This window comes from Tenrec ecaudatus, chromosome 9 (assembly GCF_050624435.1).
Source record: "Tenrec ecaudatus isolate mTenEca1 chromosome 9, mTenEca1.hap1, whole genome shotgun sequence".
NCBI lineage: Eukaryota > Metazoa > Chordata > Mammalia > Afrosoricida > Tenrecidae > Tenrec > Tenrec ecaudatus.
In genome coordinates, this window is record NC_134538.1 from 47347616 (window position 1) to 47372255 (window position 24640).

At 37.9% G+C, this 24640-nt stretch overlaps 1 protein-coding gene across 1 annotated transcript in view; it reads right to left on the reverse strand.

The window, feature by feature from the left end:
- Window positions 1-24640, reverse strand: part of IQGAP1 (IQ motif containing GTPase activating protein 1) — a 110651-nt gene that overhangs the window by 58526 nt on the left and 27485 nt on the right. The window contains exons 3-5 of the mRNA XM_075558022.1: window positions 10809-10965; window positions 8303-8380; window positions 3890-3966 (exon numbers count right to left, since the gene is read on the reverse strand). Coding sequence (XP_075414137.1) covers window positions 3890-3966; window positions 8303-8380; window positions 10809-10965 — 312 coding nt within the window. The remainder of the gene's footprint in view (window positions 1-3889; window positions 3967-8302; window positions 8381-10808; window positions 10966-24640) is intronic.

Genomic DNA, 24640 nt, shown 5'->3' on the forward strand with positions numbered 1-24640 from the left:
AACGCTATAGGGTCATTCTGAGTCAGAAAAGACTTGATGGCAGTGTTTTTTGTTTTGTTTTTCAAGGGGGTACCACCTGGCTGCTAAAACCAATAAGGGAAGGTAATATATGGGCACCTGTTTGTTTGCTCTCTTTTTTGAGAGTTATTTGGAGTATTTTAAGGAAATAATATAGCTATGTGTGGAATTATAATAGCCACTACTTAGATAAGCACTTGACCTCAAACCTGAGAAGTGAAAATCCTAAGGGTAAATAAGCATTACTTTGCAGTCTTTGTTCTTGCTCGCCCAAACCCACTTTTGCAATTAAGTTGTTATGTGCGTATAAGGGGCCAGGCCATCAATGAGATCAGACTGTATTTTCTGTGTTCCCTTTTCAGCTGTACTTTACATCTGTGCAGAGAAAGAAGCTGTGCTAGCTTATCTGGAATTCAATGACCTTTGCTGATGGCTGAGGAAGTCACTAACTAATCTCCAAGATTATTAGTAAAAGCTTACAACCAGCACTTGATTCTAACACAGGTCCACCATTCTTTAAATTCTACATGCCAGAAATGCTTATAATTAGAATTCTCAGATATTAGAAAAATTGTATAGTGTATCCAGTGTTCTAAAACATACCCAGCACCACTAATCAATTATATTACTTTTCTTCAGAGAAACAAATCATCATATAGATAAATACAGATTATAATAACCACATTAATTCAAATCAGATTTTTGCCAGCAAATGAGTTTGCACCAAACTCATTCAATTGTCAGAGCTTTGAGGCTTTCTGAATTAAGCATAGGAGATTAAGGGCATATTCAGCCCAAAATCTATTCTTAAAAAGATAAAATAGCAGGGGAAAGAAAGTATGTAAATGGACACAGAATAATCTGTGGAATGCAAATCCACAAGTATAATTTAGTATGATTGAAGTGCCTTAACAACCTCTGGAATAATGCTATTCAAGATTTTAAAATGGGGAGGTGCAAGGGGGGAGAAAATGGGGGCTACAATGCTTTTCTATCACTGCTGATCCAAAAGGGAGATGGTTCTTCATTCAATAGAAACCCTTCCTTGAATACTGTTGTTTCCGAGTAAAAGAGGCAGTTCTGAACACAGTGATCAACGCTTTTTACATCTAAGTATTATCAGGTGTTGCTAACCCACCCTTTAGGAAAGAAATACACTATAAGAGAGTAAGGAACCCCTAAATTACCTAACAAGACACGCTGTTCTTTATAATACTTTCAAGGCATAGACAGGCTACTAAAAAAAAAAAAAGGAAAATAGTAGCAGACTGACTTTCTCTCATTCTCTCCTGACTCCATTCTTGCAAAGGCACAGTTAATTCTCCATCTCTGAGCAAATTTGAGAGCCTAGGGCCCACTAGCAGAGAGAGATTCTGCCAGCTTAGTCACTGTGCCTGCCAAGTTCAGGTATCCATTGTAGGTACAGCCTCCACAAGGTTATCACCATAGAAGACCTCTTGTAACACTAAGCCAATCAAAATACTCAAGAATTCATCTGACTTTGGCTAAGGCACACTTATTTGAAATTGCTACATTCTAACACCGTATATACTCGCGTATAAGCCGAGCTTTTCAGCACAAGAAATGTGCTGAAAAACTGGGGTTTGGCTTATACACGGGTCAGTGGTACCCCAGGGAGGTGTAACATCTCGCGGGTGACTGCCGTTCCTCTGCTGTTCATTCAAAGTCGAGCTGACACTGCAGGGCTTTGAGTGTTTGTTTACTCACATCTAACCAATCAGAGCCAGCCTATGACGTGGAGGGCTCCAATTCACTGAAGCAGCTGTGGTGTTTCACTTATGCCGGCAGCTGAACTGGTAAGGATGTGTCTGTGGCTGCGCTCCTTCTCTCCCCTCTGGTCTCTGTGTTAATTCACATCCTGCATTTCCCACCCTAGGCTTAAACTCGAGTCAATCAGTTTTTCTGGTTTCCCAGCTAATAATTAGGTACCTCGGCTTATACTCGGGTCGGCTTATATTCGAGTATATACAGCATTTCCATAAATATCAGCCATTCTCAATACTTCAAAAAAATTTTCCCCTGAGGTTATCACTATGGTTGGTCCAACATCATGCTATATGCCTGAAGAAAGGCATGAGTTAAACGAGTTAAAAAGGGCATTTCAGTTAAAGGTAACAACACAACTGAAGGTCAATAGTACAAGACTATTGGGCATGTTTGGTGAAAACAGCAGAGCTCAAGTACTTGGGGGGCTGAATGGCTGGAGATGACACAGGGAAGGAAACGGTAAGAAGCTGGAAAGGAGCCATCAGAATATTGTATGGAGGGCCTGATACAATCAGAGCTGCTTGGGAGAGCTGCTCTGGCAGCAGCACAGCAGGAAACTTCTTAGAGGTTAACACAATAGTCCGGGCAAGGAGCCCACTGGTCCTCATTCTTCTGTGTGTTTCATGCTGATTCCAGTTTTGCCAAGGATCTGGCACATTTGACAAAGAAACCAGACACCGCAGAATGTCTTATGGCGTGATGTATATAATGGCATGGTTAATATACACACATATAGGATTTACGTAAAAATGGAGCCCAAGGAAAGAAATCTCATTTTCGCGTTCCCATCTTCTATCATTACTACTCACTTTTAACATCTCCTTTAGTCTTATAGCCATCAATTAAATGTGTACCACTCATTATACTATTAATACTATTCTACAAGCTTCCCAGCTTCCTTCTAGCTTCCCTCCAACATCACTTCGTCCTTCTAATTTACTACCTTGTTTCTAAAAGCAAAAGATCTGGAGCTGGGTCAGCTTTCAAATTGACTATGTTGTGCCTATTTATCATATTTGTGTTAGTATAATGAATAAATGACTTAATAACAGGAAGTACCACGATGATTTAAAAAACAGTAACTCAGTCTACTGGTATTTGCTGGCATTATTTGAAGATAGTGACAAAATATAATCATACTTTTAAAGAATATCAATAAATGATTAAAGTTCATTTTATAAGTCAGCTTCTAAGTTTGAAACAAAATGGTAAAGGTTTTCAAATACATATATAGTTATCATTCTTTTTTTAATAAATCATTTTACTGGGGTTCATACAACTCTTATCGCAATCCATACATACATCAATTGAGTAAAGCACCCTTGTACATTTGTTGCCCTCATCATTCTCAAAATTCGCCTTCCACTTGGGTTCCTGGAATCAGCTCATTTTCCTTTTATCTCTCCCCTTCCCTCCCTGCTCCCCTCCCACAAACCCTTAATAACTTATAAATTAAACAGATTTCAATAATATTTTTAATCATTTGATTGGGGACTCATACAACTCTTATCACAATCCATACATACATTAATTGTGTCAAGCACATTTGTACATTTGTTACCCTCATCATTCTCAAAACATGCTCTACACATAAGCCCCAGGCATCAGCATCTCATTTGTCCCCTGCCTCGATGTCAATAATTTTTAAGGCACTTCTCTTTCACTTACAATTCTCAGCAAAATGGATAGCTCCAAGAAACATTAGCTCACTAAGGGTTATAGAATTCTTACATAAACAGATACTATCTATTATAAACCAAAAAACCAAACTCACTGCCATGTAGTCAATGCTGTTAATATCGGAGAGTGTAGCTGGTTACAGGAGTAGAAAGCACAGTGTTTCTCCTGAGGAGGTGGTTTTGAACTACCAACCATGCAGATCACAGCCCAATATGTAACCACTCTACCATCAGAGCTCAATAACTTCTCCACAAACTCCCGAGAAAAACAGCGATTGCTCACCATTTTACTACAGTAATGGGATCCTACCCTATTTGAAAATCCTTCTACTCATAAGTAAAAAGTTCCACACTTAATTTAAATGCTATTTCCAAGCCGTAGTTCACTAAGAAAATCTGATTACCTGAGTGCATGGATACAGTAGATACATCTTGGCATATTCTTTCGATCATAAATATCTGTAGTTTCTGGATAAAAAATCTAGAGAGAGAAATAAAAAAAAAGTTCAGTAAGTTGTCTACCTACTGGAGTTCATTTTGATCATTCACCAATCATCAGTATACAAATACAGCTGTGGATAATTAGAAAAATTACTGGCATTCATTCATTAAATAACTTCATCAGTCGAAAAGACATTTTGTGGTTAATAGTACAAGAACACAATGCTACAATATAAACTGAAAAACACTATTTGGTTAACCCACAGGCTTTCACTAATTATAGTCTGATTTAAACTGCTAGCAAGTATACAAGACCTCAAAGAACTACAAATTTTCTAGCTGCTATTTACCATACAAGAACCTGGCTGGGTAGTTGGTTATGTGTTGAGCTATAACTGCAAGGTCAGCAGTTTAAACCCATCAGTCGCACTTCAGAAAAAAGATGAGGTTGTCTGCTTATATAAAGATTTACAGCTTTGGAAATCCACAGTGGTGTTTATAAGGTCACTATGAATCAGATACAGCTTGGTTTGGGGTCTACCATGCCTAGTATGGAAATCACTTTATTTATATAGTTAAAAAAAGTATTGGAATGTGTTCTAATACTTAGGGAAGTAGGAGAATACACAGATGAAATTGCTTAACAGAGGGTGTGTAAGTAAAATTGGGTTAGGTACTTTTTCTTAATTGCACTTACCATAACCAGTTACGTGCATGATGACGTTTAACTACTCCATTAGCCTATAAGCCACACTAAGGCAGGGACCATCCCTAGCTAATGTACTGCCGTTCCCTCAATGCCAGGACCAGAACAGAGAAGGAGCTCTATTTTGATGAAGAAGAATGTGGTGGTGTAAGAACAGAGCAGATTTTGATTGTGAATAGTCTTGAATTTCAAAGTCTCGCCTCACAGCAACATGGTATCCTACAACTTAATCTGTAATTTAGGGAATACGGGCTTAGGGGCAGCAGCGTACTGGTAATAGGAAAACTGAATTGTGAGATGACAAGAAGAATTTGAATAAGCAATAAAGGCTGTAGGAAGAGTCTGGAGCCCTTTCTAATTCTACATTACATTGAGTTTAGTTAATTGTTTATATAATTGTTTTTCCCACATTACCGATGGCTATTAAAAAGAATTGCTCCCTCCCCACCCTCACCCCAGAGGAATGTAAGGTATCAGAATCATCTTTCTCTGATAATTTTTCAGACTCTACATGTTTATCACCTGAGTTGAAAGGATACAAATGTGACAGTGGGAAGACCAGTATTACAAAGGTATTGAATGTTTTAGGAAGCAATAGAAAAATGAGCTAAGAAAAGGAGAATCTGATGATGGAAATCTGGAGAGTCAAGAGAGTTTGAATTTTATATGCAGGCCATAGAGAAGGGTACTAGATCTAGAACCTAAGATAAAAATAGCATTAGGAAAATCTTATGGAACCAGGACACTGAAACTAGACATGAGGCAGTAGGTACACTGGAAGGCTGTTTCTACAATGGAGGGATCAAAGGGACATTTCAGACAAATGTAGAAGGCTTAGACAATACTGGATTTAGGAGTCCAGAGAATCTCTAAGTTTTTAAAGCAAAGGACCAGGAAAACAACAACATTCTTTTTTAAGAAGCTACCATTTATTATAAAGAAGGGACATTCATTTGGGTGGAAGGGTAGGGTTAGTTTTATACATGTAAAATTCTAGATGATAACAAGTTAACCAAGAAGAAATGTCTAGCAGCCAACTGATGGTACTGTGCTTATCCTACAGAAGAATGTCCTAGGAATAACTGAATGAAGCTGGGGGGAAGTAGTTACAAGGATTATACTTTAGGAAATATCTACCATTAGGGTATGAAAGACAAGGCTTTCTAGTGTCGTAAAGAGTTACAGTCTCAGAAGCCCACAGGGGCAGTTCTACACTGTCCTGTAGGGTCAATATGAGTCAGAATTGACTCAAAAGGTAGAACAGTTGAAAAGCAAAAACAAAGAACTAGTTAGATAGATTAAAATCAATTAAATAAATGAAAATTAAAAGTAGCAAAAAAAGTCAAACCAATTAAGTTTTTAAAATATCAAAATACATCCCCCCAAAATTACAAGCACTAAAATAATTACTGTATAATGTTTCTACAATTAGCCCAATAATAGACTAAATAAAGTGATCAAAGAAACATCCCAATAAATGGTATACAAATCCTATCAATTATATTATGGGATAATAATTTCTTACTACATTACCATTAGTTTTCTAAACCTGCATCATGTAGGGTAAATATTTCAAAGCTGATATTCACAATGGTTCTGAAAGCCTTTGGCGGAATATTGTATTTGCTGCGACTGTAGTTCAGGTCAATGAATGACTGATAAGTCAACTTTTAAAGGGTAAAAAAATTATTTTTAAAATCATTTGGAGTAACAACATTATCAGCAATAGCCAATATTAGCAAAGCTTTTAGTATCAATCAGAGTTAAATTATCACTGCCTATTGGACATGATATGTAAAAACAGATACAGGAAACCATACAGGTGTACTGAAATGCCAAGGAGCTATAAGAAGTTGATGTATTTTATCTCTTGACATTTGTGGGCCCTAATTCTCAAACATACCAAGACAAAGAAGAAACCTTCAGCACATTACTCTGAAAGAAAAAGAGGACATGAGCTATTTAAGTTCAACATACACAAGTATGCAACAGCACTAAGCTGAACACCAAATAAATTCATTTCCAAGTAATTTTAGTCAATTTCTAATATTCCTCAACCTTTTCTTTTTTTCCTTTGGTTACCAAAAATATTTACTATAAAATATACAAGAAAGTATAAAGAAACTAAAAACCATCCTTCAATCCCCTCACATAGAAATAAAAACTGTATTTCTTATAGATTTCCCCACAACACACTTACTGTATTTTAGTGATCTTATCTTAGCCAGATCACAAACTTTCATAACCTTACTCTGCTTTTTTCACAACTTCCTTTAACAATAACAATTATCATCAACCTTCTCAATGGAGGTTCAGTGTTTATAACACAGTTAATAACCCTACTGAAGGACACAGACACCCTGGTGGCAGAGTACTTGTATGTTGAGGTGCTAACCACAAGGCCAGAAGTTCAAAACCACCAGCTAGCACTGTGGGAGAAAGAAGAGCTTTCTACTCCCATAATGGATGATAGTTTCAGATAGTCGAAGAAAAAAAAAAGTTATAGTTTCAGAAACTGGTTCTAAAGGGTCACTATGAGTCAGAAGCAACTTGATGGCAATGAGTTTGTGGGGCTTTTTTTGGCAATGAGTTTTGAAGTGAAGGATGTATACTTGGCTATCAATGTTTTTTCAATCATAGGCAATATGCTGAAGAAATCTTACTTATATATCTTTGCACATTTACTTGATTATTGCTTTGGGAGAAATTCTTAAAAATAGAATTCCTAGGTCAAAGAATATGTCTTAATTTTTAAAGAAAGGATGCCCATGGCTCTAAGAGTGACAGAACAGCCTGGTTGTTAGAGAATCCAGGTTGAGATGGCAATTTCACTAAAAGCAGCTACATTCCTAAGCAAAATCTCAAGAGTTGCACTATCCAATACCAGAATTACAGGAAGTATCACATTGCCCTTACAATTTGAAATCTGAAATGAATAATCCTTTGTACTATGCCTTACAGCAGCGGTTCTCAACCTGTGGGTTGCAACCTCTTTTGGGGGTCAAATGACCCTTTAACAGGGGTCACTCAATTCATAACAATAGCAGAATTATAGTTATGAAGTAGCAACGACAATGATTTTATGCCTGGGGGCCACCACAACCTTAGGAACTGTGTTAAAGGGTCGTGGCATTAGGAAAGTTGAGAACCACCACCCTACAGGTTTAATATTCTGAAACTGGAAGATGATATTTTAAAAATATTTCCTAATGCAAAACTTTGTTTAACTTTGAGGGTGCGTAAAAAGCAAATTATATACATTTAAAGAGTAGGTTTTATGGCATGTGAATTATGAAGGGAAAAATCATACTATCTTTTCATTCAAATTGTTCAAACTTTTTGATAAATGCTGTAATTCACATGGCATAAAATGTATTCTTATCTTTGAAAACAAAACACTGGTTTAATGTAGTAAATTATATCATAGGGAAATTATCTAGGGGGAAGTGAAGCAGAGATAAGGAGTAGAACAAAAATAGGGGATAAAAATAGAGCACAAAAAAGGGAACAAAATGATTTCTTAAGCAGAAGAGATCATAATGTGTACTTTTTTAATGTATACTTTTTAATGACTTATGATTCCAATAGAAAATAATTTTACAGGTAGAAAGAGATTGTTTTACTAAAACAGCAAGAAGTAAGCCAGAACTATGAATATCATATAAATTACCTTAGGCAATCCAATCTCGCCCATGGCATTCAGCCACTGAATCACATTATCAGTGTGTCTAAAATGGAGGCCAGTTGCCTAGAACAAATAAAGGGGCATTAGGCATTGTTGGTTACATTGCAGCAAATAGGAAATAAAAACTAATTCCCAAAGTTCCCTTGACCTTACATTTAACATCTATAGCATTATGTTTACATTCCAATCCCAAGAATTCAAACCCTCATCTCAGCTCCGTAGAGAATTTTCCTGTGTGTATGTATACTCAAGGGAATGTGGTGTGGTTTTTAGACTTAAATGGACTTGGACTCAATTCTGGGAAAGTCTCTTCACTCTTCTGAGCTTCTTCAGTTGAAAACATGTTCTGTTGCTGTTAGGTACTGTCAAACAAGTTCCAACTAATAGAAACCCCAGGTACAAAAAAAGCCAAGTGATGCCTGGTCCTACACCATCCTCACAATCACTGCTATGTGTGAGCCCATTATTTCAGCCACTATGTCTGTCCATTTAATTGAAGAACTTTCTTTTTCACTGACCCTCTACTTTTCCAAGCATGAAGTTCTTCTCCAGGGGCTGGTCCTTCCTGATGACACGTCCAAAGTAAATGAGAAGAATTCCCATCTTCGATTCTAAAGAACATTCTTAAGAAAGGTTGTACTTCTTCAAATGCAGATTCTTGCATTCTTCTGGAGTCAATATCAGTAAATATTCTTCACTAAAACCATAATTTTAATGCAACATTCCCCTTCAATTTTCCTTATATATTTCCTTTTATATGCATATGAGGCAACTGAAAACACCATACTGTAATCAGGCACAATGTAGTTTCAAAGTGATATCTTTGCTTTCTTAACACTTTAGAACAGTCTTTTGCAGCCGATTTGCCCAAAGCAACATGTTTGCATTGTTGACTGCTACCTTCATTGGCATTGATTGTTGATCCAAGTACAATGAAACTCTTGGCAACTTTTATCATTTCTTCGTTTATCATGATGTTGTCTAATGGTACAGATGTGAGGATTTTTGTTTTCTTTCTGTTGAGGTGTAATCTATACGGAATTTTGTCGTCTTTGATCTTCAACAGTAAGTACTCCCTCCAAGTCTTCCTAACTTTCAGCAAACAAGTTGTGTCATCTGCATATCACGGGCTGTTAATAAGTCTTCCTCCAAGCCTGATGCTGTATTCTTTTTCATATAGTCTAGCTTCTCAGGTTACTTGCCCAGCATACAGATTGGATGAGTATAGTAAAAGAAATAGAACCCTGACACACACCTTTCCTAATTTTAAACCACATACTACCCCCTTGTTCTGTTTCAATGGCTGTCTCTTGGGTTCTGTACAGGTTCTTTATGACCACAATTAAGTGAACTGTAACATCTAGTTCACACGTTTGCTGTGTGGATTTAATGAGATAATGTACATAAAGTACTAAGTGTGGTACCTGCAGGCAGAAGATGCTCACAAATAGTATTACCAAAATACACCACCCAGACCTCTCATACTTCACATACATTCCCTTCTAAAGTTTTGTCTACTTTTTTTTTTTTTTTACAAAATTCACTTTCAGTTTTAAAGGATTTCTTTTTCCCTCTATCCTTTGGTCACTGTGAAGTCTCTATTTTAACTTTAACATCATGCTATTTTGTCACACATCCTGTAAACTTTCAGCAAAACAACATCAAAGTTGTCTTCAGAATAACCTCTCTATTTAAAATGTAACATATAAGTACTTATTTCTTGGTTAAAATTTTTTTCTATTTAGAATGTTAACTTTGGCTTAGGACTACAGTTTCCAAGTTTTCCTCCGAATTTAAACAGAATGCCTAAAATTTTCTTTTGACTCTATCTTCATGTCTAACTCCTTCTAAATTTTGACCCAGTTTTTACATTTGCTCTTGGTGAGTCTTCTACCATCTTTTATACTCATCTTTTCTCAAATCAGAGCACACTGGTAAGCCTTCCTAGGGTGCTCTATAGACAATAGGATTAGTCATTGTCAACATCCCAATTTAGTTAAGTGGTCTTCTTTTCCTGGACCTTGGATCATAAGACTCAAACTCAATCTAACACTAATCTCAATTTTCTAAAACTGAAGAGCTTTTCCCATTCTACCTGACCTCAAATCTCACAGGGTGCTCTTTACTCCAAAAGTTGCCACTGCTTCCAACTTGGTCAACAAATCTCAATTCTTAGTGAAAACTATATTTATAGTAGTAATTTCTTTGATTAGTTCCTCTGACATTTAAAAAATAAATGCATCAAGGTCTATGAAAATGTTTAGACATGCTGCCATAATTCAACCAGAAATATAAACAGCTAAAATTATTTCACTGTTACATCTAGATTTTACACTATTCTCTCCACTCAGGTAGAAGTTTATATTATTATCATTTTTATTTTTGTTAAACTCTACACACCTTACATGCATTTCTCAATAGCTGCCACTCTTGAAGCATGTCACTCTCTCAAGTTTACTGACATTATAACATTTAGAAAGAAAAGACTCACCTTGTATCTGGTCTGCTCTCGATCGTAGATTTTTTTCAGAGAAACCACTTTGGGAGAGAAGAAGTTTCCTAGTTTGGCAAGGTAAACCCCATTCCTAAGTCCCTCTTCCAGTTCAGTTGTGGGCGGCAGGTCTTCCCCTAGGCATGCTTCCATCCACCTGCACATAAGAAGAGTGGGTATGAGAAAAGACAAAGCCTAAACTCTTCCTTAGAGAGGTTAAACTTCACTGTCAAACCCCTCCTGGAACCTTCATCTGAACATAAGTGACCCTCTTCTAAGAGCCAATTCTATACATGTGTCCTTGTCCTGGTCCAGACAGATCAGAGAGAGGGATGATTACATTCTCCACTACTCGGCTGGCTCCTCAAATCCTGGCTGCTCCCGGAATCTCAGACTCCTCCTCTTAAGCCCTCCAAGAGTTCAGTTGCTCAAAAGTATCAATCTATTGCTGTCATTCTCTTTCAGTTTCAGAAGAACACAGAAGATCTACTTTCAGGTTTTCAGACTGGCGGAAAAGAAGTTGTTTTAAGTTAACAAAACAGTCAATTATCTCGGGTAAAATAGTGAAGGAAATGCTTTGAAAGCAGTAAACAATGAATTTATAAGTGTTTTAGGAGGCGGGGCAGGTGTGCATGCACGAGTTTGGAGGGAGAAAGAGGTTGTGAAGGGATATGGGGGGAAATGTCATGTTCTTTTCCCTCCTGAAGTACTGCTCCCGAGATTTCAGGCATGTCCAAGATTAAGCAAAGAAATGTTTAGTTGTGTGTATTTTCCACCAACAGAAATGTACATAAAAAGACAACTAATCATATAAGTTCATGGTTTTGTACCATTTTTTGAGTCATAAAACCCTTTGAAAATCTGAGGAACGCATTAAGTCCTTCCTTAGAAAACTGTACAGATATTTAAATTTTACATAATTCTAAATATTTCATTAGCTTCCTGATTTAAACTCAGACTATGAGTCCCTGGAATAAAATTATCTTTCAAATTTTACAAGGATGACATTATTCCTACTCGTACACCTTTCTTTCTATTTTCACGGTCATAGAGTCAATGCTGAACTCACAGTGATTGTATAGGACAGGGTAGAACTGCCCCCTGTGAATTTCCAAGAATGTAACTGTTTATGGGGATAGAATGCCCCGTCTTTCTCTCTTGGAGCAGGGCTAGTGGTTTCAAACGGTTGACCCTATAGCAGCCCAATGTGTAACCAGTACCAGGGTATTTACCTAAGTGGGCTAAGAAATGTCCCAAATACTATTATTTGCATAAGCACTACAGCAGCCAAGCACTTAACCACAGGACTATAAAGATTCCATTGAGGGGGAGGGGGAAGGAAAGAAATGCTAAAATCCTTAAGAAAACAGCAATAAAAAAACAGGCCAAATATTATGCAAACATATTTACAATCCCATTTATGTATATTTTATATAACACAATTGATAGGAACAGAAAATTTGGTTTGAATTTACCATGCACATTACTTTTATAAATCAGAATAAAATCTGTTTAATTCTTTTTTCAAACTTGAGATTGTTGCTCAGAAACATAAAAAAAAGTAAATGCAACAATCTCCCTTTTTTTCCCTCCAAGTTATATAGTCGCTCAGTCTCATTTTCAAACATATTTTACATTTAAAGCAGTTAGCACATTCTTTGACACATACTTATTAGGCATTTAAACAAAAGCTGGATAAATATATGGATGGACCAGGTAACTTTCTAGTTGATTCCTATACCCAATGATAATAAACTTTTCCTGTGTTTTTTTATTTTCTATTTACCCCAAGGGCAGTCGAGCTGATATGTCAGATGGGGAAAAGTGAGAGAAAGAGAAAACAAATAGTTTTTCCTGAAGAGTTGCTATAGTAACTAAATTAGATACCAATTTGTAACAAACACAAAATCCAAACAATCATCTCTGCAAGATGAGAAGGGCATCAGGGAAAAGAAAGCCAAGTGGCTCTTATGGAATATAAAGCTGTAGTGCAAGGGCTCAACTCATATGATCAGCCCTCCGTCGTTTCACTGTTTGAAAGGGATATGGATAAAATCGTTCAGGCAAACGTCTCCTGGCAACCCCAGCTCTCAGGAGACAGTCTGAACTGGGTTCACATCAACAGAGACAAACTCAAGGAAACAAAAACCAAATGAAAAAAAAAAACAACAAAGCCTTATAGCAAGTATTAGGCTCAAACCCAAACTTATGCCTGAGTCTGTGCTGACTCACAGCAACCTAACAGGACAAGAGAGAACTGCCCTTGTGAGTTTCCATGACTTTAACTCTTTATGGAAGTAGAAAGCCTAGACGCTCTCCACTAGAGCAATTTGGTAGTTTCAAATTGCTGATCTTGGGATAAGCAGCAAATCATGCTTAAGGAAGGACCACATAGATAAAGAGCAGTGTGGATGTTTTTGCCTTGAATCAGAAGCCAGCAACGTCAGGTCCTCTAGTCTGAGATTGCTATATCAAAATCAAATGAGAGACCAGAGTGGTACTTCCCACAATCCCTTATCTTTGCCTTTCCTTGTTCAATTATTAGAAAACATTCTTGAGTAATGATTAGACTTATGAGTTTCTATACACACTGCTGTTGAGGCAATTCGAACTCATAGCAATCCTATAGCACAGGGTCGAACTGTCCCTTTGGGTTTCCGAGACTACCTCTTTATGGAAGAGAAAGCCTCATCTTTCTCTCCTGGAGCAGCTGTTGATTTAGAACTGCTGATCTTGTAGTTAGTAGCTCAATGAGTAAACACTACCACCAGGGCACAAGTTTCAGCCCCGATGAAGATATGCCAACTGTGAAATGGTGAAGAAGCAGAACTCAGAACCATGCTGAAGAAGCAGAACTCAGAACCATGCTGTTAAACAACTGCTCCAAACCCAAAGCTGCCTTCCCTTGAATCACATCACCTGGTTTGTTAAGAATAAAATAAATAAGGGAAATACAGCTGAAATATTAGAAGAACTGAGTAGGGAGTTGTTTCTATAATTTTTAATGTTAGGAGTTTAGAGTCTATTCTAATTCCAAGAAGACATAACAAAGCCCTTTTGTCCCAAATCACAGAATCACTAATATAAGAGCCAGGAACCCAATGACCTAGGCAGGGGGAAATCCCTTTGTGTTTTTATTATTTAATATAACATACATACACGTTAAAAATGTTTTAAAGATAAAGCAAAATTCTTTACTACCTCACCAACAATTATCACTGGACAGAGAAGGACAGCCCCATGGGGTTTCTAAGGCTGTAATCGTAACGGAAGCAGACTGCCACATCTTCCTCCATGCATGGCTGGCTCCTATGAAAGAACTAGACTCCTGGTAGCAAAATATTTTGACATACCCTTGTGCGTGTGCACATTCATACTTGGGTATACACAAACAATTAGGAATCAAGCTTAAAAGGTGAGGTGACCCATTTCATTTTAGATTCTACTGGTCAGAAAGTTTTTATTGGAGCAGCATCAGTTCTCCATTAACAGATAGTATCATTTGAGATCCTGTTGTTACCTAAAAAAGATATTAATATTTCTTCCAGCTTTACATCATCCACAAATATTAATGAGTTTTAAATAATGAAAACACTAAATGGCTATGGCAGAGATCTACAAGAAGAAATATCATGTAAAAATTCAGTGAGGTCTGAGAAAACAGGTATGTTAAGAAGTAGCTCAGGGGAGCCATTACTGGAGGGTAAAGACAAGGGGAGTTACGGGGGATTGGGTGTGTGTGTGTGGGGGGTGCTTAAACATGGAAAAGCCAGCAGGCAGGATCAAACAAGGCTAAGCAGCTTTGAGTAATATTAAGAAGTTGGTGAAATCCGGAAACCCATTAACCCAGCTTAATTCAATGTCCTCAAGCCTCTTACTAATGTTAAAGGACAGAGCAGAACTGTTCCAAACCCTATTCTATTCTATTCTATTCTATTCTATAGGGTCACAATGAGTTGGAATCAACTCCAGAACAATAGGCAATCTTTACAAAATCTCTCACAGAACTGCTGATGGGTTCAAATCATAACCCTTTCAATTCACGCCTAAGAGTTTAACCTCTACACCACATGGGCTCCTTGGTTGTCGTCTATCCAGCAATATGTAGCAGCTCGCTATCGAAAGGTTGGCAATTCAAGCCCATCCAGCTGTTCTGTGAGAGGAGGACATGGGAATTTGTTCCTGCAAAGATTATAGGCTGGGAGACCCTACTGGACAGTCCTAGTCTATCATCCAGGGTAACTACAAGTTGAAAATCAACTAGAAGACACTAACCTTGGGAACCCTGACAGATCTTAAGAAGGGATGACCTCATCAGGCCTGTGTTTAGAACCACTTTGGCAACAATTAAGTGTTTTCTGGTTTTTTTTTTATTTTTCCTTCATTAGCAAACAAGTAGCAATGTGTTAAGTTGGGAGTTTTTTCTCCCTCAAGTTCTGAGAATATCATATCAAGCGATGACATCAGCACACCTTACTCATCATCAGGGCTCTCGCCACAGCCACAACCGCAGAGCAGCAAAGCTGTCTTATACTTCTCACAGAAGTTAAAGAAAGTAGAGTAGACTTCTCAGTCCTCTCACCAAAAGGAATGTAAACTTTCAAGTTTCTCCTATCCAAATGTAACCCCAGAACTGTTCAAGCAGACCTAACTCAAATAACAATTTTTAAAATAACAATTATTAAAGAGTAATATCATATGAAATTTACTACTCAACAGGAAAATAATAACATTTGAGTGGTTCATTCTTAATATAAATATCATAACTCTGTGCATGTGTGTGTGTGTGTGTGTGTGTGTGTGTGTGTTCGGGTAGGAAATGTCATAGGCTCTACAAAGCAAAGGGGCCTACTAAGGATTATACAGCTAATAAGTGGATGAGCTAATTAAGCCTTCAATCCAAGTTGGTATGATTTTTCTTAATCACTTTTATGAAAAAAGGTAGGAAAGTATAACAAAATTTCAACATTTATTTTGTGGCAAACCATTACAGATGCAATTCGTACCCCGAGCTCCTTCCCTGGGAACTACACTGAACATCAATCTATTATAGCTTTTAACTCTGTCCATGAAAGCTAAACCCTTACTCCTCACTTATTAATTATCTGGTTAGCTGTCATTTCATACTTATAAAAATAATAATAAGTCTACTAATTTGTTTATTAAAGATGTACATCTGGCAGTAAGGGACCAAGATGCAATTTAAGAGTAATGTTTCTTGTGATGGGTTAGACTTATGTTAATTTGGCTGCACCATGATTCTCAATGACAATATATGTAAATTTGATAGCATAGAAATAAAATGAAAATATATAATGATTTTATTGACATATATTTTATTTATAGATATTATTAATAGATTTATTTATAAGGGGACTTTAAAAACCTGGAATTTTTTCCCCAAAAGTTATATATTTAAATTTGTTTTACAAAACAATCTTATCACCTTCAATGTACTCTCCATACTTTTTTTTTCTCCATTACACTTAATACAGTTGTCAAATCTACGATTCCATTATTGGAAACATTTTTCAAACTCATCTGTTTGGATAGCTGACAGCACCTCCCTTATTTTTTTCTGCACCTCTTTTATATCATCAAATTTCTGTTTTTACATGTTTCTCTTCATTCTCGGAAACAAAAAGAAGTCACACAGAGTGAGCTCGGGAAAGGTGTGTGGGGCAGGAGAGGCACACTATTTTTACCAAAAGCTGGTGCACTGAAATGGCTGCATGAGCAAGTGTATTGTCATGGTGGCAAAGTCAGTCCCCCAGCTGCCATAATTCAGGTCTTTTTTATTGCATACCATTGCACTATGTTTTCATAGTGTAACAGAAACAGAAAACTTGATTAACATCTTGACCTGGTGAAACAAACTCCAAATGCACTATGAGTAATGCACTACTGGTCGACATTTTGGTGCATTTGAAAAGTTGACAAATTTCCTGAACGAGGTTTTGTCATCAATCAATATTTTACCTTTTTTGAAATGAGAAAACTGCTTGCACACTTGAGTTTTTCCCATAGTGCTATACTTGTAAGCTGTATTCAACATCACAACAGTTTCTGTGGCATTTTCCGAAACAGGGAACAAAATTCCACATCAACACACTGTTCTCTTAAATCAGCCATCACAAAATACAAGGTTTGAGTGAAACTGCTTTTATGAAAAAATTCACTGTAGCCAGAGAGAACCTTACCAGGCAACATCACTGGATGCACTAACTCAGAGCAAGTTGTTTGATGCTTGCCTAGTGGGAAAAATATATACTACGAAAATTCCACCCAGTAGAACTTTTTTCCATTTGGGGGCTGGGGGATATACCCTCGTATGTTATGTTACATAAAACATAATATTTTATTTATACGTCTTTTAATATATTTGTTTTTGTTTTGTATATTTTATTCACATATTATTATATTGTACAATATAAAATACTTATACAATTTTATTATACAATCATACTTTATAATGATTTTATTTATATAATATGCAATGACAAATTGGCAGTTATGCAATGATGTAGTCACTGTCCATTGTTGCATAATGCTGATTTTCACAGAACAACTTAATCTTTGAACCCCACAATGTTGATAATGAAGAGTGATTGTATGTTAGTGCTATTTTAGATTTTGTCTTTTATGACAATGGTAGGTTATTATTATTATTATTTGCATGTATTGAACAAGTTTATATTTAGCATTAACCAGCTGGGTTCAGTTTAGATGATTCTGATTTTTTGGCAATATCTAAAGTGTCATAGTCAGGAGTCAGTTAAACACATGCCTTCTCAGCATCAGGCCTGATCAAGGTGTTGACCTTGGTTATGTCACTGTCATAGAGCTTCTTCACAGCCTGTCTGATCTGGTGCTCGTTGGCTCTGACATCCACAATGAACACAAGTGTGCTGTTATCTTCCATCTTCTTCATGGCAGACTGTGGTCAAGGAGAACTTGTGGATGGCACAGTGGTCCAGCTTATTTCTCTTGGGGGTGGCTCTTCTGAAGGTATTTGGACTGCCTTCTTAGTCTAAGGGTCTTGGGCCGCTGGAAGGTAGGTGATGTGTGGATCTTCTTTTTTGTGTGGCTGTGGACAGCTTTCAGCATGGCCTTCTTGACTTTTAAAGCCTTTGCTTTGACTTCCGTTTTGGGAAGGGCAGGAGATTCCTTCTTTGCACCATCTTCATAAAAAGGTGGTGGGTTATTTTTTAAGTCTGCAAATGCTCAAAGAGTTTTCCCATATAAGCAAATGAAAATTGCTTCTTCCCTTTATGCCATTTCAGCTCGTGAAACGTTCCATAGGAATGCATTAGCACAACTGGGGATACCAGATATAGAAGCAGGTGTAAGGATGATAAATACATCTTTGAACCATGTTCAGTTTGAAGTGTCAGTCACTGAAATCCTGCAGGCAGTTGGAAATATAAGTTTCGTGTGAAAGATTCAGGGAGGTATCAAAGGAAAAATCACACTCGTTGCCATTAAGTTGGTACTGACTCATTGCAACCCTATGTAGATTCAGAGATGCAGAATTTAAAAATGGCACCTTAGAAGTAAATAAACTCACCAGAGAAGTAGGGTATTGAGAAAAGATTAAAAGAAATCAAGGATTGGTCTCAGAGGAGACCAGTATTTAAGAGATGATTAATGCAAAAGAAGAGAACCAAGAGAGAATCATATGCTAGACAATCAAGGAGAAAAGCAATTATAGGAAACTGGTCACCAACTTTAATGCTTCAAAAGATGGATAGAAACAGAAAATAATGTAGCAGGTATGGATGGTGGTTTCAGTGGAGTGGTGAGGCTGAAGTCAGGCTACAATAACCTAAAAAAAATAACTGCTATTGCTGCTATTATTGTTAGGTGTCATCAAGTCTGTTCCAGCGCGTAGAGGCCCCATGTACAACAGAAAGAGACAATACCAAGTCCTGTTTCATCCTGTCAGCCCATCTCATTGAATGTTTTCTTATTCACTGATGTTCTTTTTTACCAAGGAGGATGTCCTTCTCCAGGGGCAGGTCCTTCCTGATAACACATTCAAAGCACATATGGCAAAGTCTTACCATTCTCTATCTTCTAAGACGTATTCTGGCTAGATTTCTTCTGAGACAGATTTGCTTATTTTTCTGGCAGTCCATGGCATGTACTTTTAATATTCTTAGTCAACCATAATTCAAAGGCATCAATTCCTTGGTCACTCTTTCATATTCAATGCATAGCTTTTGCAGATATATGCAGAATGAAAATACTGTCTTGAGTCAAGAGTACCTTACTCTTCAAGGTAATTTTTATTTTCTCATCACTTTAAAGAGGTCCTTGGCAGCAGGTTTGACCAATGCCCATGTGGTGTTTTATTTCTTGCCTGATATTTCCATGGGCATTTGGTTGAGGATCCAAGTAAAATGAAATCCTTGACAACTTTAGTCTTGTCTCCATTTATCATAATGTTGCTAACTGACCCAGTTGTGAGGGTTTGTGTTCTCATGTTGAGATGTAAACCATACTCACTGAAGGTGGTAGTCCTTTATCTTCATCAGTAAGTGCTTTTAAAAAATAACTAGATGTGAGGAAGCAGAGATGGGAAATGGGGGTTTCTTTTTTTTAACAAGTTTAAGAAGGGAAGAGGAGAAACAGATAGTCAGTCAGAGGATGAGTTAGTCTGAGATGGTACCAAAGACGGTACTCCCCCCCCTCCCCACAAAGATTGAAGAAGCATGTTTGTAGCCTGCAAGAAAAAAATAAAGGTAGAAACTACAGATGAAAGAAAGAACAACCAAAAAAAGCAAGGCTCTGAAAAGTACAAGTGCCAGTGAGCCATAGAAAAGAATATGCTTCTTCCCTGAGAAAAGAATATGCTTCTTCCCTAAGAAAGGAGAAGGAAGTAAGAATGAGCAATAAGGGCATGTTATCTAACTTCTATAAACTTCCGTTTGTGAAGCTAAGAACAGTATCTATACTCATAGGCTTGTTATAAAAATTAATGAGATCGTGTATATCACACACTAACCAGTAACCAGTTGCCATGTAGTCAATTTCAACTCATGGTGACCCCCACTGTATGTCAGAGACCTGTGCTTCTTAGGTTTTCATTGGTGTGTTTCTCAGAAATAGACCTCCACACCTTTCTTCCAAGGACTACCCCAAACCCACTGCGGTCAAATCTATTTTGATTTAGTCACCCTAAATAGAGTTACTGAGGCTGTAAAATTGTATGGAAACAGACAACCTCACTTTTCTCCTGCAGGGCAGTTGGTAAGTTTTCTTTCTCTTTCTTTTTTAAATTTAAGTTGGTAAATTTTAAACTACAATCTTTCAATTAACAGCCCATTGCTAACCCAACTGAGGACTCTCAGGAAACCAAACTCACTGCCATCAAGTCAATGATGACTCATAACAACTCTGTAGGGCAGAGTAGTTTTCTGAAACTAAGCCCAGAGTTTCTCCCAAGGAACAGTTGTTAGTTTTGAACTACTGACCTTGTGGTTAGCAGCGCAAGTATGCCAATGACTAGGAGATTCTAAATATGGCAGTGATCTAGATATCACTCTATGTATGTACAAGAGAGCTTCTAAAAGTCTGTGGGAAAATTCTATTATCTTTTCATTCCATGTTTCCACAAAAAGTTTGAGCCTGCAGCTCAGTACTAACTCAGTAACTTACATAATACCTGTCTACTCGGTCCTATTGATAACATTTTCCAAAGAGAATAAACACTTGATCCTACCCACTTCACCACTCAGCAAGACAAAGAAATGACTATACTAGAACTCTACTGTGGTAAGCCTTAAAACAAGCCCAGACCAAGAGCATATGTTGAAAAAAGCAGGGTGGGGATTTGAATGAGGGTCTGTGAGGAGGAAACCTGCTGAACAAGTTCTGCAGAGCACATGACTTCAGTGGTTTCCCAGCTCAGTGCAATACTGAAGAGGAACATAACAATGCCGGAACTGACTACTCCAGAACACTGAGATTCGGTTCCTCCAGGAAGACTCTGGTACCACACCCTTGCACAGCAAAGGCCTCCAAAGACCAGGGTCAATCTCTGCTAAAAACCTCCCAGGTTTGGTGGTCCTTCCCCATTAGGAGTCTACTAAACCACTGAGCACCTTCTGTTGTTGTTGTTGTTGGATGCCCTCCAGTCAGTTTTCAATGAATTCACAGTGACCCCATGTGACAGACTAGAACTAACCCAGAAGGTTTTCTTCCTTCCAGAATCAGATTGTCAGCTCTTTCTCCAATTGGACCTACTTAGTGTACTTGAACAACAAACCTTTTGGTTACCAGCAGGCAAGAGCTTAACTCCTTGGTAAGCTTACTACCAGATTGCGTCTTCAGATTCAGAGCTAAGTGAAATATTACCATGTTCTAGCCCATCTATGTAACCCTCGAGCTTTAGTTTGACATATATCATGAAGTACAATAAATCTTTTAGCCCTAAATGAAAAAACTCCTGAAACGGATTTAAACCTAGATGACTGGTAAGTTTCAACAGCTACAGCTTAATCAAGAGCTCTTAAGGTGAAAAACTGGTCCGAGCACTCTCCAGATGAAAGATAGGTATGTCTTTGCACAGGGAGTTACTTGGGTCCCTGAGGCCAGCTGCTGGCTAGATCCCTGGAGAACTAAGTGCTTATATAGCAGGTATACACCAAAATTTTAATTTTCAAATCTAATACTTAGTACATAGGAGAAAGATGAAGCTGGCTGTTCCTATAAAAGATTTACAATCGCCAAAACCCTAAGAAATTATTCTACTCCATCCAATAGTTACTGTAATTGGAGTTGATGCCATGATAGTAAGTTTGTATTTTTTGTTCCTAATACGTGTTGTTAGGTGCCATCAAGTCAGTTCCAACTCATAGCAACCCAATGTACTGAAGAACACACTGCCCAGTGATATGCCACCCTTACAATTGTTATGTTTGAGCCCACTGTTGGCAACCACCATGCCAATCCATCCTGAGCCACTGTTGGCAACCACTGTCAGTCCATCTTGTCAAGGGTCTTCTTTCTCACTGCCCCTTTACTTTACCAAGCACAGTGTGCCTTTCTAGGGACTGGTCTCTCCTGGTAACATGTCTAAAGTACAGAAGAGGAAATCTCGCCATCCTTGCTTCTAAGGAACGTTCTAAGGAACGTTCTAGGAGGAGGGACTACCTGATATTCATCACAGAGTATCCTCACAGTCGAGCAGGAAAGAGGAAAATATAAGATAATTTACATGCATTGAGAAAAGCTATACTAAAGATACATAGAAAGAACAAGAGGAACCTCTAACACAAATCTAAATAAGGGTTGGTATCTACGGGAGGTGCAAACTGAATTTATTACCCCCACCCCCACCCTCACCCCATCTCACCTCTTGTATAAACAATATATTTATACAGGTCAAAAAGTAAAAGAAAATAGTTATAATTTAAAAAGATACTAACAAGATACAGAGTTAAGAGGGGAAAAAACCTCACAAAGTAAAAAGACTAAACAGTCATGTTGCCAAGCTTAAGAAAGTACTGAAAATTCTCCACAGGACATAGCGATTATGACAGTAGTGATCTGAGTGAGAAACTTCAATGGGAAGGAGAAAACAAAGTTGCAAGCACATGAGTTAAGATAAACAAGTGACTACAGGGAGTGGAGACAAGTTTTCCTTGAAGGAATAAGAGAGACAATAATCAGGGCAGGGTGTGTTAGTCTGGGTACTTTAGAGAAACAAATCCACAGAAACTCATGTATAAGAGAGAGTTTTATATAAAGGGTAAGTGCACATCAAGAAAACATCCCAACCCAGTGCTGCCCAAGCCCACTAGTCCAACATTAACCCATTTGTCTACCACCAATCCACAAAGTCTGCCTCCATCTCACAAAACAGACACTATCATGCCGACTGCAAGAGGAAAGCCAAATCAGTGAATGTGTAAGCATCTCAGCACTGGAAGGGGTCCCCATATGGCTGCACCAGCACGCAGAGCTGCATCGGGGTAGGTCCATGCAGCTTCTCCTCAGGGATGTCTTGCAAGAAGTGAGTCTTGCTAGCTGAAGCAGGGCACTGGCTAAGGCAGCCGCACCCTGGCCCGACCATCAGAAAGCAAGAGACCCGAAAACTAGAAAGGCAAGGCTCATGGAGCTATGTATCTCTCCGCCCTTCAATTAACCCGACATGTGTTTATCGGCCAGGTTGGCACAATAAATTTCATATCACAGGGAAAGGACAGACTGTTGAAGAGGTTTAGATGCAAATGAGGGGGGAAAGCTCATAGAAAAAGTACAAGTTGAAGAACATTTGAATAAGGACCCTAGACAATAAGAAAAGATAGTAGCTAGACGAAGACAGGTACAGTGGGTACAGGTGATCTTTGAGAGAAAAATGTCCCTTGCATTGTTACATTCAAGATGGGCTGAATTTGCTAGAGCTCAAAACTTAAGAATTGTAAAGAAAACAGAGATCATCAAGCTGTTAGTAGGAAGGTAGAGAGGCAAATGCCTAATAAGGCAAAAAGACGTTGGCCAGAAACTTTTAATCAGCTTCATCCATTTCTGCCAATTCAATATTATTTTCCAAAGTCACCTCCTCCATGAACTCTTTCATAACTTACCATGGGGAATAATCTCTTCTCTTCTTTGTTCAAACTTTCCTGATACTTCTCTGTGGCATTCTTCATTTTCTCTTTACCTCAGAATAGCTAGCTATGTACCTGAGGGAGGGATCTTTCTGATTCATCTTTATATCCCTATAGCACAATAGTACTAAAAAAATAACTGACACAAATAGTGCTGAATTACACAAATTATTCTGTCTTATTTAAGGTCCACAGTCCAGGTCAAAACCAAATTGAATTGGGGGGTCGGGGGAAAGAGAGAGAAAGAAAGATGTTTGTATCACTCCCAGTTTTCATTTCCACAATACTGGAATTCTCTGAACTAAAAGTTGTATAACTTTACATAAATTCAGAACCAATATTGAAATCTACTACATGAAAGGCACTGTGGCCACAGATGCTGCTGTGGGTACCAACAGTAAAAAAAAAAAAGGTCCAACTCTAAAGAAGCACAAAGAACTGCTGTCGTTGGGTGCCATCACGTCGTTTGACTAAAGGAATGAAATGAAACACTGCCCAGTCCAGTGCCATCCTCGCTACTCATTCTGCTTGCGCTCATGATCAAAATCACTATGCCGGTCCACCTCACTGAGGGTCTTCCTCTTTTTCACTGAACTCGTACTATACCAAGCCTGATGTCCTTTTCCAGGGACTTGTCCCTCCTCATAACATGTAATGTGCATGAATTACGTAATATGGCCCTTCTAGCCATCGTCCTCAATTTTGTGATGAGTTTACAGATCCAACCCTAAGCCTACAGTCCCAATCTCCTTTTCAAGCCCGTTGTCCAGAAGGTGCGGCTCACGTCACTAGTCTTCCTTGGAGGTGTGGGCTGCTTCTGATTATATAAAACCATCCTGACCATGTGAAACCGTAGACAAAAATAGGTCGCTTTCACAAAACCAGCGGGTGCCAAGTGAAAGTGGAACTGTGGCCCTAGAAACTGATTGATTCTTTATCCACCTGCTTTGGGTACTGATTGGTATAGGAAGTCCCTTAAGAATGAAAATCTTGGGAGGGAATAAAAGAGAACTGATATCAAAGAGTTCAAGAAAGAAAGAAAATGTTTTGAAACTGATTGTGGTAGCAATTGTACAATTAAGCTTGATCTAATTGAATTATGGAATGTTAAGGCATCTGTAAGAGTTCACAATAAAATGACTAATTTTTTTTTAAAAGAATGAAAACCCTCATGTAGCAAACAAGTCTCCCTGAGACCTGTCCTCCACAACTTAA